Here is a 17,814-nt window from a genome sequence, read left to right as displayed (position 1 = left end):
TTTGTGTATTTCATGTATTGTCTTCATCCTAGCCCGTGGCCAGGCTGTAGTTCTTTAACCTGAACCAAGCCTCCAGTGCGTCACCCCTTTGGATGTTAGAAAGTTCTTCTGACTGTGTAATTAGCTGATGCTTTTGTCTGAGTCTTTGCATGTAGAATTACCGTTTGATATGAAGGAACACAAAGAAGAAGAATGGACAATGGAAACATACATTTTTCAGTGGCCATGCAAACGGAGAGCATTATTATTCCTGCAAGAAAATGTCCTCCCTTTTGAACATCCGACAATATAATGAAAAACATGAACAACTGCGGAAAGAAAATATGAATATGATATATTTGATTAAATGGATTAAAATATGGAATGGCAACGGAATACAAAACTGAAAAGCAAAGGTCAAAAATATAGTTAAGACATACTTCTCTTCTTCCTTCTATTGCATTTCCTAGTGTGCTGTCTTGGTGCTTGTTACAGATAAATATCCCTCTACTCTGCGATGTGCAGAGAATAACCATTTTGAATTCCCGTTTGGCTGTAGCCATTGGATTCCTGTATTTTCTTCAATGGGTGCTGTTCTGAGGCTGTGATGTACATCAGAAGGTATCCTGGCTATGCAGCCATAATAAACAGTTTAGTGGGTCTGATCATAATAGCAGAGAATGTCAACTGTGTCGCAAAAGACAATACAAAGTATTAATAATAGCGACGCGATGAAATCGCAATTAGTTGATCGTTGGGAATTTCCATTATCGTAATTAATGTGAACCGCAAGAATTGTGAATATCCTCCCGAGTGACTTGAAGAATCGGTCTAGCTCGCAATCTTATATCGATTTCCTAAATGATTTTGAATTTGCTACAAGCAGGAGTCTGCATCTTTCAGCAATCACTTCAATCTCTCTTTAAAAGAAACAGGAAAAAAGATATTGTATGAGATAGAAGATACTTAGTTAGATAGTTAAGACAGTAATGCATGGCGTCAGCAATCAATCAGCAAGTGGGCAACAACTGTAATGTAGCGTTCAATAATAACGTTTGGCTGGCCCGAGAAACATAATACGCTGACATATCAAATATATCCGCAAAAATATCAAAAGTTATGTGATGAAACGTCTAGTTCCCAGGCTAAAGCAATGTTGTAAAAGTTCAAATTTTCTGAAAAGAAATGTGTTATCTTTGTTCAATTTTTACAGGTCAATGGGCTTTGTCCAGAGTCAGTTAGGGTATACAACCAACACACACACACACACACGCACACACGCACACACACACACACACACACACACACACACACACACACACACACACACACACACACAGACACACACACACACACACACACAGACACACACACACACACACACATGCAAAATATGTATCTACAAATCTATGCTATTTGTATTAGGGGTGAGGGGATAATGTGAATCACGATTTTCTGCTTTCGTTACAATATGTAGTGATTTGTTCAGCCACCTTCTTATTAAAAACAATGGCAGACTCCAGTGGATCAGCAAAATCCGTACTCAACTTTATACCTGGAGAATAAACCACAGAAATGATGAAAACGCAAAATATCATATTGCAATATTTATACAATTGCAATTTTTACAGAATCAAAATATTATGTTGTCATGTTGTATCATGGTGTCTCTGCCGATTCCTGTCCATTAATTATATACAGGTATATCTTCATTACAAAGCACCTCAGTGTACAAAGAGGGACTACATGTACACCAACCTTTAGAGCTGGTGGCTCATAAAGCCCATCAAACCGCATTATACCATGTTTTCATATTTGGCAATAGGCAGCTTGGTTTTCCATGACCAATGTAGGATAGGAACTGTTCATCTCAGTTTCACAATAATTTTACCTCTACTATTATTCCCACACCAAATTAGCTGTTTAAAGTGTAAGCAGGCATGATGAGATAAAGATCTCTTTAAAGGGTTGAGGAACATGCATCATTTACTCAATTTCTACACAGGTGGTCTTTTTATGAATGTTATTTACAATTGATTGTTTCATCTTTCATTGTTTCATTTCATCTTTACATCTTTCATCATTTCGAGGATTGAACATTTTTAATAAAATAGATTGCTAAATGATCGATCACTCTGGAGATTTTGTTGCTTGGCTGATTGATTCATTAGTTGATTTGTTTACCTTGCTCTGTGTTTGATTAATAGTTCTCTTGATTGGACACTGCCGTTCTTTAAATCAAAGTCAACTTATTTTTTCACCCTCCCTCTACCAGTGTAATAATAACCATCTTATAAGTGTTTCGCTAGGGCAAACTTTTCCATCATGGTGAGTGTCGTGTGTCTAGTCTCACTGTGGCATGTAGCTTTTAGAAAATAGACCTCAGTCTTCCTTATAATCTTATAAAAGTTCTCTCTTTGTTAGTCATACTTAGGTGTCTGGTACAATCGAAGCAGAATCAACAGTTAGTCGTGTCTCTATCATGGTTAAGTGCATCCTTTTAAATAGTCTAGGTCAGTGGTTCTTAAACAATGGTACGCGTACCTGCGCTATCAAGTGGTACGCAGAGGAATTAGAAAAAAAAACGTTAGATTAAAAACAATAGGCTACTATCAAAATACTAGTACGAATCACTAGTTCGTACTAGTGAACTAGTGATTCGTGGAGGAGCAGGCCAATGGCAACCAAGCACGCAGTCCTTCCTCCCTCACTATAAAAACCAGCAGCCGCCACTGTACGAATGGAAATACATTTACCATGAGATCATGTTCTCACTTGCTGTGTGTGTATGTGTATGTGTTTCTGTGTCTCTGTTCTAGTGCTACCCAGTGGTTAATTTGAGCCAGATCCTGCCGGAACAAGATCCGGCACCTCTTAATTTTGTCCTCCCTGTGTTCCGGTATTTATTTAGGCAGATCCGGTACCTCTCATAAAAAAATAAATAAATGAAACATGTTTAAAATAAAATAATAATATGCATATATTCAATTACAGGACAAATCCCAAGAATTTCATGTTGTTTATTAAGATTTAACATCATTTGAAAGTGTCGGAGGTCTGTTGACGCACTGAAAAGCTGGGCCAACAAACCACGCCCGACACTTTTGAAATTCGCCGCATCTGAGGAGCAAGCAGAGGAAAAAACGGTTACCATGCATGACCACATGCGTGTGCGCCACGCACAAGTTAATAGAAATTATAAATATCACAGAGCAGGATTGTGAACGTTTACAATATCTCATGTCAATTTACAATCAGCAAAATATGTCAGCGTTGGCCGACTAACACTTTTTAACTAGGATATTGATCCTGCGCGCCTCCTCTTTGCAACGGAATTTGTTAAGATATAAAACCATTTAATTTAACATTAAAACAATTTTGTTTTCTGTTTTCGTTTTTTAAATAAATATGTGGAAACGAAAATTCATGTTTCCCACAGTGTGCCTCTCTGGTATTGAGCGGGTCTGCAGCATCGCACTCAGCACAACCCAGTCGGTAAAAAAAGTCACCATCATGCACGACTCCGTAATCAATGCTTTCCAAGCATCGGTGGTGATGGCAACTTTCTCCGCTATGGACAGGATCTCACGGAGGGAGGCTGCTGCTTTGCTGTACATTTTCTCCAGCCGCACAGTCATAATTTGGCGACATGGCACTGTGTAATCCTGTGTGGGTACCAGATCGACTCGGCTGCCAGATCGACTCGGGTCCTAGATGCGCAATTATGACGCACTTCCTGTAAACGCTGTCTTATAAATGCGCATGGGCGTTTCATTCATTCCCATGTTATTCCCAAGTATTAACGATCTCCTTTTGTTGATGGCTAACGTGATGGCTAACGTGAGCTAATAAACGTTAGCGGGGGGGGGGGGGGGGGCTTTCATCAATATAGGATTAGTTCTGTAGGTGATAATTTCTTTAACATGTGAAAATAAAAATATATGCGTAACCGAGCGTTTTATTGTTGCCTATACTTGGGTAATATATAACAGAAGAATCGGTTAACTCCATTCACTGAACGGGGCGATCCACTTTAATTCCAGCGCTCACAACACAGAGTCAAAACAGCGACCCACACGCAGACACTTCCGTTCTGTTCCTTCAGAATAAGAGTCCCTAACAGGAACTGGGTTCCTGTTAGGGTTCCGTTCTGTTCCTCTTATATGCATTCATCAGTGCTTTTAGACGTGTTTCCAATGGCTTTGTTTGTGCGAAAGAACGGGCTGCGTTCAATGAAATCAAAACCAAAACGGATTGAGCCTTCTTTTTATGTCCATGATTGAGCCCCGTTGATAAACAACCCTTCCGGGTTTTGTCCGCTGGCTTTTGTCGATACGTCAAGTGCCGATGCGTCATCTGTAAGCGCAGGACCCCGAGTCGATCTGGCAGCCGAGTCGATCTGGTACCCACACCGGCTCGAGAAATGCGATCAGATCGCGGAAGACTAACACGTCACGTCTCTGGCAAAGGCTGCTGTATTTAAAATAGCATGCATATGCATATGCATCAGTTATATTCTCAGTTTAATTTACAGAGCAATCCCTGCAAAGTATTTAGGTTAACTATATAAGAGACTACGATTAGTGTGTGTCTGACGGGGGGGGGGGGGGGCGTGGCCCTCCATCGCGATGTCAGTCAGCCATCACGACGGACGATAACATCGTCCATCAGCACAACCCTAGTAGGCAGTGTATTATTTTTTTGTTCCATTACCTCTAACTCCCGTACCAGAGTGATAGATATATCTCTCTCTATGGCTCTGCCCCGTAAGTCATCGGATCCACCCCCCGTCTGCGTTCCGGGATCTTCCACTTTAAAAAATTAAGCACTGGTGCTACCACTTTGTACAGCTGACAACAGCTAACAATAAATAATATTATTTTTGAGAATAAATGTGCCTCCTGCATGACATGTGCGTAACTGAATAGGGCCGCAGGCCTACGCTACTGTATGTTGTTATATTTTATATTAACAACATACGTATATGTCATAATGGTGGTACTTGGAGAGACATATTTTCTGTGGTGGTACGTGGTATAAAAAGTTTGAGAACCACTGGTCTAGGTATTAGAGAATTATTTCCTGTTTTTTTAATTATAACAATGGTGTTTACAAGTGCATCCTCTTTCAGATTAAATAGTATAAATAAAAAATGGGATAACAATAATTTCACCCATTGCTGTATATCTCAATTGCATGAACTGCAACGGCTGAGTGAGCAGCAGGGGAAACAGGAATCAAAAGCATTCGGGAGGCAGAAATCAGTGTAGGAAGAATGGTCTTTACTAGCGGATAGGTCGGTGGGAAATCAGTTGTAGATCAGGCAAACAATCCAGCAGGGATAATACCAAGGAGTAGTTGGTCGGTACACGGGTAGTCAGTTGTAGATCAGGCAAACAATCCGCCAGGGAGAAGGCAAAGACGTAGTCGGGGGTAAACGGGCAGAAATCAGTGCTGAGACGCTTCATACAAAGAACAAAGACAAACTGGCACAGAGGAAGGTTAACACGCTGACTAAATACACCAGGAGGGGGAAGTTAATGAGGGACAGGTGAAAGCAGATAAAGTGAGTGATTGACAGAGACACGAGAAACATAAGGACCAGAGAGTGAAACAATCAACGAAGTGGGCAAGATGTGACAATAACATTGTTAAGTTGAAGAAGTCCTGTGAGTATTATTGCACTGTTTATATATTCACAACCATTACATGTATGTCGCCACAACTACCCAGCCTCTCTGCCACCCCCCTTGTCTCCATCCCAACCACCCTCGATGCCCTGCCACTCTCTCTGCTCCTATTGCGACTCTCCTCCTCCTCCTCCTTCTGTTCCAGCAGGGGTCAGTAATTCAGCAGGCTTCCCCTTAATTAAAGTAGCTCACATAAAGCCATCTATCAGTATGGATCTTCTTCCACAATATCTCCATAATGCATGTAGCTTCCTTCTCCACCTCCTCCTTCTCCTCTTCTTCCTTGTTCCACTGTGCCAAGCATCTGTTTTTTTTTTTTTTTACCTTCTCTCAATATTTAAATGACTTTAAAGAACAAAGTATGGATTTATTCATATATGATGTAGAGGGGTGGTAACAGTTTAACATCCACTTTTCTTTCGCCCAAAACTGATCTGCATTCAATCGATTTGGAACTTCTCTCGCCGATATAAATCGGCCTCATTCGCACCCCTCCCAATCTCTCCTCAATCTGGGTCTTTACCTCTCCTCATTCCCAGCCCATTTACCCCCATGGTATTGGTTATTTCCATATGCGATGTCCTTGGTTGGTGGAACACTGCAGTCTGAGCCATGGGCGTTGTTCGTCAAGCTATGAGTCATAAGCAGTCGTGTTTTAATAGAAGGTTGATTGTGATATACACGGCAGATGTCTGCCTCAGATTGGGTGGCTATTCTCTCTATAATCACGGCGTACACAATTAGAGATACCATGAAAGGGAGAAGATTGCATTTTTGATCTTGTTAGCTTTTCCCACTGTTTTCTTATTCAGCCTTTTCAACAGAAGTTGAAGGATGTATTTGTTAACGTTTATCCAGATGTGTCCTGTCTATCACATTTAAGTTGCATCTGATCACATCATGACATGTTTTCGATCCCACAATCTGCTCAGTGGCTTAAGGATCAAAATGACTCTTAATTAAAATGAATAATTAAGAAACACATGAGGAATACTGAACAGATCACAATTCTTGGAAAGAAAAATTGGAACGACTGAATGGTGGCCGAGACGTGCTAAACAGACTAACACTATCGACTATTATTGCGGGCAGACTAATATTATATACTCATACAGTATGTGGATAGCGTAAGCCTCATTTAAATATAATTAATCTTTGTAACATCACATTAATGGTGCCAGGCTAATCAACATCATACTAGAAGTTGATGTTCTTGCTACATGAACTACAGAATGTCATTTCAGAATGCAAGTTAAATCCACAAAAAGTCAATAGCCCTTCATTCTAATCTGTAATGAAACTCTGCAAACGGACAAACATTTCACTCTTCCACATGTGTAGGCAAAGCTAAGCTATTAACTTACTTGAGAACCGATTTTGAAGTTCTTTTGACACGTTTGCATTAATGTTGTGACTTTTTCAGTTGAGTTGTGGCTTTTGCATTTGTGTTTTCCATTAATGCCCTTGTGCTTTTCGAATTTGCATGGCGTTTTGGATCTGCTGTTCGTTCATACATACACTTGCCCATGGTAGCGTCCCTGTGTCTCGACGGTGATTTGGAGAGCGCGACATCTGCCGTGTACACACAAAATAAAAACAGCGAAACATCAACTCATTAGCGATGAACACCATCCAATCCAATCTCTAAATATGATTAAAGCATTGACAAATAGGCCATTACCCTGGCACACAAGGAGAGCTGTGTAAAACAAAGACTAATAGAGAGAGAGAGAAAGTATTTTGTTGTGTATCTGGGTGAGTTTGAATAAATTCTGTGAGTGGCAATGTATTTCAACAGCTCATTTGAGAATTTGAATCAATGATGAGGATGAGGGCTAGTGTTAGTATGGGCAGGGGAGAGATTTTAGCACACAAGAAATAGAGAGAGAGAGGGAGGGAGAGAGAGAGAGAGTGAGTAAGATCGAGAGAGCAGAGAGATGGGAGAGTTTGTGTTTGTGGATCGGGGGGGGCGTATACTGTGTTAGGGGACCAATCTGCCGAGAAAAAAAAGTGACAGCAGTAAAAGAGAAGAAGTGTATGCATCTCCAGGGAGGATCTCCAGACATTAATCTCCCACACTCTGGAACGTACACAACCTGGATGCTGAGAAAAACAGCCTGTCCCCATGGATGGAGAGAGCGAGTGAAGAGAGGGACTTGGGAAGGATTTGAAGGAAAAAAACATGCATATATTGTGCCGCAAGAGAAAGTGAAGGACTGTTGCATTTGGGAATTAAGAGGCAAAAGCAGAGGGAAATAGAAGAAAGGAAAATGTGGAATTTAGATTTGAGGGATTTGTGTGTGCATGTAGATTTACAATTTGCATAAGCATGTTGAAGCCATCAAACATTGACCATCAAGTCATTGATATATACCAATGCAAGTGTATATACCAATGCAATCTCTATTAGAAACCAATGCACAGCCACCATTGAATGTTGTACGTCCTGGCACTTGTACATTGCACTTATTCAAGGTACTTAATTTTGTAGCATCTACAGTAGCTGCTATCGTTGCTTTACACGGGGAATGGGTTAGCCTAGCGATTGTAATACTTGCACTTGGTTCTATGAACATCTTTACTGTACCGACAGCGATATATTGTTTCACTTCTTATGACAAATGTACTTATTGTAACAAATGCACTTATTGTAAGTCGCTTTGGATAAAAGCGTCTGCTAAATGCCCTAAATGTAAATGTAAATGTAAATGTAAATATACGGTCAACCACCGTATTTGTGTTTTTTAAATTATATTTATCCAAACCATTTCCTCATTTGGAAGATATTTATTCTTATTATAATGTCGAAAAGGGTCATTCACATTGACTTCTAAACATCTGCACTATGAGCATCTGGTTGCCGTTTCAAAATGGTGACAGTAGCCAATGGGCTTATCGAAATGGAGTGATGATCCCAGACAAAGATAGAGCCTGGACGGACGGAGCCCAGGAATGATGGAAACGAGGAAGAGACATAGTGGACGGAGAGGGAAATGAGGCGGGAAGGGCAGATGCGGGCGGAAAGGAATTTCTAAAGCTTAGGGGCGTGGAGGGTCATTTGGCGGGGCTGGAGTTTAAGGATATATTAATCTGGTGCATTTGATTGCAGCGCTCGGTTAAACTTCACCCAATGCTATGGAAGGGCATATAATCGAGGTAGGATGTAGAGAGAGAGGGTTTTTCTAGTCTAACATTGATGGACAAAGACCGGAGGACAGGCCACGTTAATTTGCTCTGTACAATATATAACTTTTTTAAACATGGCCATGGTAAAAATAATTAAAATAACTGTGTGTGTGTGTGTGTGTGTTTGGTTGTCTGTTTGAATCTGTGTTTGTGTATTGTGTGTTATGTGAGGAAAACCAACATGTAGAGGAGAGTTTTCTATGACAACAGCCTGAGGCTAGGAAACATTCATATTGTTTTGAGGAACAACGTTTTTGCTTTTCCCAACCCTTCGAGTTCGTCTTTTCCTCCTCTCATTCCCCGCACCTGTTGCAATGGAAGCTATGTACCTCCATGTTGATCTAAACATGTGAAGGCTTGTGGACACAAAAGGAACGTATCTATCTGGCAGGAAGCACAGGACTTAACTGAATGTCTTTCTGTCATAGGCTGATGGCTAGAACCCACATCCCTGTCCAACCTACACACAAACACATCCACACACATGCCAGTACATTTTCAGAAAAACAAAACATCCCTTTTTATTTCATTATTCTTTTTTCTGGCATATTTTATACACACTAAACTATGTTCACAGTACTATTTAGACCTTTTTGGTCTTCTCTTAAAAACAAGGGAAAAATACACTGAAGTAGTGGGCATCTTGTTGTTGTAGCTAATTAACTAGGGTGATCCTGGTCACACTGCAATTCTGGATAAACATGTTTGGGGCAGACTCATAAGTGCCTACTGACTGCTTGTATTTTTTTAATCAGCTCCAAAATCATTTTGTCTCTTGATTTTGGCTTCTCCAATAGCTGCAATAAATATGAAAGCTACATACTAACCCAAAGGCCAATGGGGTTCACATGCAGCTCCACTCTCTGTGATACTGCACATTAGGGGAACTCATTTTAGTCCCCAGTCATTGTAGGCTGCTGTACAATGAAGTTATGCCCCTGTACCTGTATGTGTGTGTATGTGTGTGTGCGCATTTGTCGGTGCTTGTGTGTGTGTGTGTGTGTGTGTGTGTGTGTGTGTGTGTGTGTTGGCAAGATAGAGATAGAACGAGCAAGATGAGAGTGGATTTGCTTGAAGAAGCTGAGATAGAGGGAGGACTTTGTCACACCTGGTTGCAGTTGAAGTGCTTGCAGTCCATTTATTTTGACAGCTGGACAAGGTAGAGAGCGGTCAAAAACATGCTCCAACGACCACACACAAATGGACACATTAACTCTCTCTTTCGCTATCGCTCTCACTCTTTCCTCCATCTTTCCATCTTTTTTTAATCTTCCACACACGCGCTTGCACACACACACACACACACACACACACACACACACACACACACACACACACACATATACACGCACACACACAACCAAACACATACACACACACACACACAACCAAAGAAAATGCACCAAATCCTGAATAACACACCAACACCCAAACCGACCCATTATTAAAAGGTGTTTGCATGCTCAACTTATTTTGGCCCCACTGTGGTTGACCTCTGAGCGCTGCAAAGTCACTACAGACACCCACAGCTGCTTCAAGTGCCAGTCTCCACTAGGTTAGCGTTGGCCTCAAACCGTTTGCTTTCTTCACTGTACTTCACAGGGATGCAACACAGTGCTAGGCTAACACATCCGAGCCTTTAAGTCATTAGCAGAGAGTTCTAATGAGCCTGGTGCTTAGGGGGCACCCTGGCGATGTACAAATGGGTGATGTAGGAAGTGGATGAGGGTGCTAATTCTCCAAAGTGCCCTAATAAGTACTGGATTAGCAATGCCTTCCATTTGCTTAAGCCTTGAAAAGGCCAGGCTAATGGTCATAGCTACATTACTGCATATGCAGTAAAGCTCTGATTAGCATGACCACCGGGTATTAATATGGAATGGAGATGTGAGTTATGTTGGGGTCATTCAACTTTGCTATTCTAAATATCAGAAGATTAAACCACAGATGGACATACGCGCACAAACAGACACATGCAGACACATATACACAGACACACCAATACAAACACACACCGACACACACCCCCACACAACACACACACACACACACACACACACACACACACACACACACACACACACACACACACACACACACACACACACACAAACATTATTGAATTGGTGCATGCACATTGAATCAAAATACCCATATGAAAACATGTAATATTAAATATGAATATATAATATTTACGTGAAAACTCAATATCTATCATTAAATGAACCTGGTCACATTATTATATTGGAATTTCAGAGCTCTCTGATCTTAACATGGAAGGCTAGCACTGGTTTAATAATGCTGCATAGTTGAGACTTCAACTATGATGACTATATTAAGAATGAACCTCATGGAAGCTTCAAGTTATTAATCATATGCATCAATTCACAAAGACTCGCTTGGCTTTAATAACTCTTCCCTTTTATTAAAATATGAAGAATGAATAACCGCTGTGTATTGTTCAACAAGAACAACATTATATTGCCTCATTTATGATCTTAATTCTATTAATTGCCTTTATTGTTCAGTGTGATCATTTTGGTCTAAGCTAATTATTTTGTGGAACATTCAACATTAATTTCCCGAATGTTGAATGTTGTTATTTTAGAATATTATATCGAACAAAAACATAACTACTTCTATTTGCAAAAGACAGTTTTAAACAAAGCAACATAACAGGGTAAATATTAAGTTGTTATTGTGATTATTAGCATTTGCATTATGTAGAAGTAAAGTAATATGTACGTGCTACTAATATGCTGACAAGTTCCTCACCCAAGAATGCTTGCGTGCCTTTCCTTAGTCCCCTAGGGGCACACGCAAGGTGGTCACGAACACAACCATGTCCCCAACATGCTCTCATTGGGCTGTGCTCAGCACCAATTGCCCGTCTCATTCAGTCAGTTCTCCTTACTCCATATTGTGGTGTCTGTGGGTTAGTCTTAGCTATGTTCTGCACAGGCTGATTCTGCACGCTTGACTTCACAATTATGTTTCATACTGAACAAGTGCAGTAACTGTGCGCGTGTTCACATGCATTGTGTTCTTAGTTTTACTGAGTTGCCTTATGTTATGCATACTTATTTTTATCTCAGTCAGGGGCAGTCACTCCCACTCACTACTAAATCAAATTATATTTACTTGATCCCATATACAGACCAACTGCCAATGAGAGAGCGGGATGAGAGAGAGAGAGAGAGAGAGAGAGAGAGAGAGAGAGAGAGAGAGAGAGGAAGAGGGCGTCCAGGGACAAGGGGAACAGCGGGACAGATTCAGGGGGATATTGAGGAGGTGTTAGGAGATGGGATGTTAAACAACAGCATGATACAAAGGACACAGCACAGCGGCCAGTATTACCGTCAGGCAGATGAAAATAGCGACAAAAACGAAATACTGCAAGACTGTATCTCTGATTTTGAACAGTTGGAAGGTAGATGTGCAAACGGCTACCAGAAGAAATGTGTTGGTTTGGACAAGCAGGGTGTTAACAGAGGAAGGGTTTCAAAGGGCAGGAGGGGAGATGTGTTTCTACAAGCCAGAGATTGCTTGGGCCGACCTTGGGGTCGATGGAAAAAAAGAGGGCAGGTAAAGGCAGAAACAATTGGCCAACTGTACTTTTTTTTAGTCTGAGTTTTCCTTTTATTGATTTGTTTCAAACTTTATTGATTCTTTGGAGGCTACACTGCTCGAACGTTGGAGACATGGATTTTTACACCACAAAGCTACAATATGTCTGTCCACTGTGGAACCAGACTCTGAGATACTCAGAAATATAGATGGGGGTCTGAGGGTTCAGGGCAGACAAGGTTTGTTCATTCTGAAAGATGACATGTCAATGTCATTGAAGAAGTTGGTGCCAAACACCATGTCAACCATGTCAGTCATAATTGTGTGTCAACGTGGCTATCCCCTAAAAAAATTGTGTCTGATTCTGCGGTGAAATGTTTTCATTTGTTTGAGTTCATCCTTTTGTCCACTCTTTCACCCTAAGGCACACAATATAGACTGCTCAAACATAAACTAGTTCCGAAGCTGCAATTACAACTGCGCATCCAACTACATGCTACATAAAGAAATGCAATTATGTGCATCACTGAAATTGGCTGTCCAGATAACCAATACAACGAAGGCCTTTCAGCTCTCATTCAAGACTAACAGTTTCTTCTGTTTGTCCTTCCTCCCTCCCTCCCTCCCTCTCTCCCTCCCTTCCTTCATCACTCGCTCTTTCCTTTCCTCTCCATCCTCTTCCCTTGCTCCCTCCCTCCCTTACTTCTTCTTCTTCCTCCTGCTCCCTGCTATCGCTCTTCCTTCCTCCCCCATCCCTCATTACTTTCCTCCCTCCATCCTCCTCTCTCTCTCTCTCGCTCTCTCTCTCTCTCTCCCCCCCATCTCTCTCTCTCTCGCTCTCTCTCTCTCTCTGTCTCGCTCTCTTTCTCTCTCCCCCCTCCCCCCCCATCTCTCTCTCTCTCTCTCTCTCTCTCTCTCTCTCTCTGTATCTCTCTTTCTCTCCCCCTCTCCCCCCCATCTCTCTCTCTCTCTCTCTCTCTCTCTCTCTCTCTCTCTCTCTCTCTCCTTCCCCCATCTCCCTTCCTCCCTCCCCCCCCCCCCCCCTCCCCCCCTCCCCCAGCCTGTGAGCTGATGAACCGGGGCATCCTGGCGCTGGTCAGCTCCATCGGCTGCATGTCGGCGGGCAGCCTCCAGACCCTGGCCGACGCCATGCACATCCCCCACCTCTTCATCCAGAGGTCCCCGGCGGGCTCACCCCGCTCCGCCTGCCCCCCCACCGGCCGCGTGCCCGGCACCGACGACTACACGCTGATGGTGCGGCCCCAGGTCTACCTCAACGAAGTCATCATGCAGGTGGTGTCCGAGTACGGCTGGCAGAAGTTTGTCCTCTTCTACGACTCCAACTTTGGTGAGGATAATGGTTTCACAGCACGGGGGGGGCGGGGGGGCGTCAATATCACCTGTCATGTAACGCCGGATGCAACTCCGCTCCACTCATTCACTCATTTGGTTTCATTGAAGCCTGAATGGATTAAAGGTCAACCTCGAACAATTCAACACATTCGTAACCAATACATTTTTCAAGCGTTTACCTTCGTTCAAAACATTGAACACATCTACACACTTGTATCTTCAATAATATCGAAACGCAATTTCACGTTTATACTTTTTTCACAATCACAGTTTTAGTTTCTTACCGGCATAGTTTTCAGTTGGTCTCATTTATTTTGTTGACGCCAGAGCGTGAGGACGTTCAGGCACACACACACGCGCAATAGCTCCGCCACATAATCGCGTTTACATGGACACTTCTGATCAGATGAAGAGTGGAAGAACAGCTCTATCTGAAAAAATAACGATCATATATACACCTCAATCGGAATACAATTCTCTGATTGGAATAGAATTCCATGCGGAATATAAGAGGTGGTAATCAACATGTATACACTTATTCCGATTGGTTCGGGGTGGGTGCGGCTACTTTTTAACTTACAGCAGCTGTAGTAGTTCGCAGTTGGTCCGTCTGTACTTTTATGCACACCGAACTAGACCGTTGTCAAGGAAAGTGGATTTTTTGCCTGATTCACGTCTTTCTTAGCACTCCGCAAGTAGTCCGGTAACTTATCAACCCCAGCGCGTCTGGTTGCTAAGCGATGTCCACGTCTTTGCGGACTATTTCTCTGCTGATCAACACTACGAATGGTAATTGTAAAAAGACACACCGTGTGAAGATATTGTTTCGTTTTGGCAAGGAGCCAAACACATACAATGGCTCCACCACACACACACACGCGCGCGCGCGCACACACACACACACACACACACACACACACACACACACACACACACACACACACACACACAAAGTTTTTCAAAGTGACATGCGGTTTCGAGCCCCTCCCCTCTCCTCTCCTCTCCTCTCGTAGCAGTGAGTGAATACGGCAGGTCAGTTCTTCAGTGAGTTTCTACCTGTGCCATTTAACTTCAATTACAATTTGCGGGTCTTTTTAAGCTGTAAAAGTAACCACCACACCACACACAGCACACCACAGCGCATTTTTTCCGGCAATAAAATAAATAATTAATTAGAAATGATAATAATTAATAATAAAAAAAAGACGCCTTTTCATCTGCAACTTGAGGCGATCGACGATGGAATCCATCTATCGTCGACAGTCGATAGAATCGAACATCGGCCTATCCCTAATACCAGATACATTTTTATGCATTTTTTTTGGAAGCTCATACTTTCAAAGTGGAGCAACTCATATGCATGCTCAGGACGAAGAATTGCTCCTCTCTCTCTCTATCTCTCTCTCTCTCTCTCTCTCTCTCTCTCTCTCTCTCTCTCTCTCTCTCTCTCTCTCTCTCTCCCTCCCTCTCCCTCTCTCTCTTTTTCCTTCTCCTTCTTCGTTACCTCTTGTTGTTTATCTCTTGTTGTTTATCGCTCTCTGTTCTTCCTAATATTTATCACTGGCTGTTGTGCGTTCCACCTCCGCTCAACAATACAACACTGGAGGATGGATGGAAGTCACTGTTGCTGTTGAATATCTGTAGTTAGACACTGTTGTTGTTGAATCTTTGTCTTTAGTCATTGTTGCTGTTGAATATCTGTAGTTAGACACTGTTGTTGTTGAATCTTTGTCTTGAGGCACTGTTGCTGTTGAATCCATGTCTTTTGCTCATGCGTCTTTGATACACAAAAGCTCGAGCTACTGCAGCTTAAAGACAGGGAAACTGCAGTAGGAAGAGATGTTAGTAAAGGCGTTGTCTGTGTAAAGGATGGCACTGCATGAGCTCAGTGGTGTCTGACGGCTGGATGTGCATGTGACCTGAAAGTACCGAGAGTTTCGCAGCATGCTGGGACATTAGATGGCTAATGGATACTCAGTTAGGTGGTCCGTCACTGTACGGATAACGTGCCCCCTCACACACACACACACACACACACACACACACACACACACACACACACACACACACACACACACAAAAAGGCATGTACACATGCAAAGATGCACACGCACACGCACAGACGTGTGTCCGTGCAGGCAACCACACACACAAACACACAGAGAAAAACACACACACACAGGTACACACAAACACACACACATACACATAGACCGCCACCACCATGGACAAAAATGCTAACACATAGACACACAAAAACATACACACACATACACACACACACACACAAAGGCATGTACACATGCACAGATGCACACGCACAGACGTGTGTCCGTGCAGGCAACCACACACAGACATACAAACACAAACACACAGAGACAAACACACACACACAAATACACACAAACATACACACATACACATAGATTGGCACAGACATGGACAAAAATGCTCACACATAGACACACAAAAACATGCACAGACTCACATATATACACCCATACACACACATACACAGACAGACACACACGCACACACACACACACACACACACACACACACACACACACACACACACACACCCCTACACACAGAGACGTACATACACACAAACATGCACATAGAAGGGCACACACATGAACACATAAAAATACATTGGGAAGGGTCATGAATATAACACATGAATAAAGCAACGGATATTGCCACCTAGCCAACGCTTAAATTGACTCAGGCGCCAGCTAATCCTGTAAATTTACAAACACAGAATGTATTTTTGCAAGAGGTAAACAATAGTAGATGGTTACTGTGCAGAGCCAGTTATCCAGATTCTCTGTCTTTGTTTCTCTTTCGCTCTCTCTCTCTCTCTGTCTATTTCTCTCTTTCTATCTTTGTCTCTCTTCCGCTCTCCCTCTGTCGCCTTCTCTCTCTTGTTGTCCCTCTCCCCCTCTGTCTCTCTCTCTTTCTCATCATCTTCTCCCTCTCCAGTCCATTAACTCTAACACCAGATTAGTAATGTCCTGTGTCCCTTTTATAAAGTGCTACTCTGTCTTTTCACTCTCACAGCGCTTCTCCGCAAGCTAGCGCGCGGCAATGTGGCTGTATGCAGACATTGATGTATGCATAGCTTCTGTGGGTGTCTGTGTATTGCATTTGCTGTGCATTTATGTGTGTGAGTGTGTGGTTGTGTGTGTGTGTGTGTGTGTGTGTGTGTGTGTGTGTGTGTGTGTGTGTGTGTTTGCAGCTTGCAGGGGAAAGCGATGATGTAACTAATATGTCATAATGTGTGTAATGTGTGAGCAAAGCAGGAGGACATAATAATCTTTACTCATAATATCACCATTTGTTAGAAAGTATAAGCACACACACACAAACTTGTACGTTTTGTATATATATATTTTCTACCCAGAATGCTTTGCAGCCGGTATCTTGTGGCATCATCCTTCCTCCCAATGGAATGAGAGGCACTGACGACACTATTAGAGAAACTCACTAAAGAGGTTACGTAGTTAACACATGAGGAAACATGCACCTATAGATTTAGCAACCAAGAGTCCCAGTCGCATTATGCCGTCTGGTTCCTGAAGTTATACCTTACAATTGAGGGCAGTTGTCTTTTTATGGTGTTTCTGGGACACCCAAATTTCCCCACCTGTGTGCAAGGTGAGCTCTTTAGAGAACGGCTGGGTGAGTGTGTTCTACCCTGAGTGGACCACGATGACATCACCCTGATCCCCATTTCAGCTCGAGTGGTTTGTTGGGGACAAGCACAAATGCGAATCTCTCTCTCTCTCTCTCTCTCTCTCTCTCTCTCTCTCTCTCTCTCTCTCTCTTGCTCCAAGTTACTCTCTCTCTCTCCCTCTCTCTCTCTCTCTCTCTCTCTCTCTCTCTCTCTCTCTCTCTCTCTCTCTCGCTTTCTCTCAAATTCAAGTTTCGAATTCAAAAAAGCTTTATTGGCATGAGAAATATACATTTGCATGCCAAAGCAGGTGAACAATAAAATAAACAGCGTTTTAAAATAAAAAGTAAAAAGGTAAGGTAT

General features: G+C 42.4%; 1 protein-coding gene across 1 annotated transcript in view; it reads left to right on the top strand.

Moving 5' to 3' along the window:
* The window catches only part of grid2 (glutamate receptor, ionotropic, delta 2), a gene marked incomplete at both ends in the record, with an annotated part of 386,075 nt that overhangs the window by 214,785 nt on the left and 153,476 nt on the right, over positions 1-17,814 (top strand). The window contains one exon of the mRNA XM_079730216.1: positions 13,483-13,770. Coding sequence (XP_079586342.1) covers positions 13,483-13,770 — 288 coding nt within the window. The remainder of the gene's footprint in view (positions 1-13,482; positions 13,771-17,814) is intronic.

Source organism: Pollachius pollachius (assembly GCF_949987615.1).
Source record: "Pollachius pollachius genome assembly, chromosome: 1".
Taxonomy (NCBI): Eukaryota; Metazoa; Chordata; class Actinopteri; order Gadiformes; family Gadidae; genus Pollachius; species Pollachius pollachius.
The sequence above is the reverse complement of the archived record's forward strand: the minus strand, read 5'-3'. Positions and strand labels throughout refer to the sequence as shown.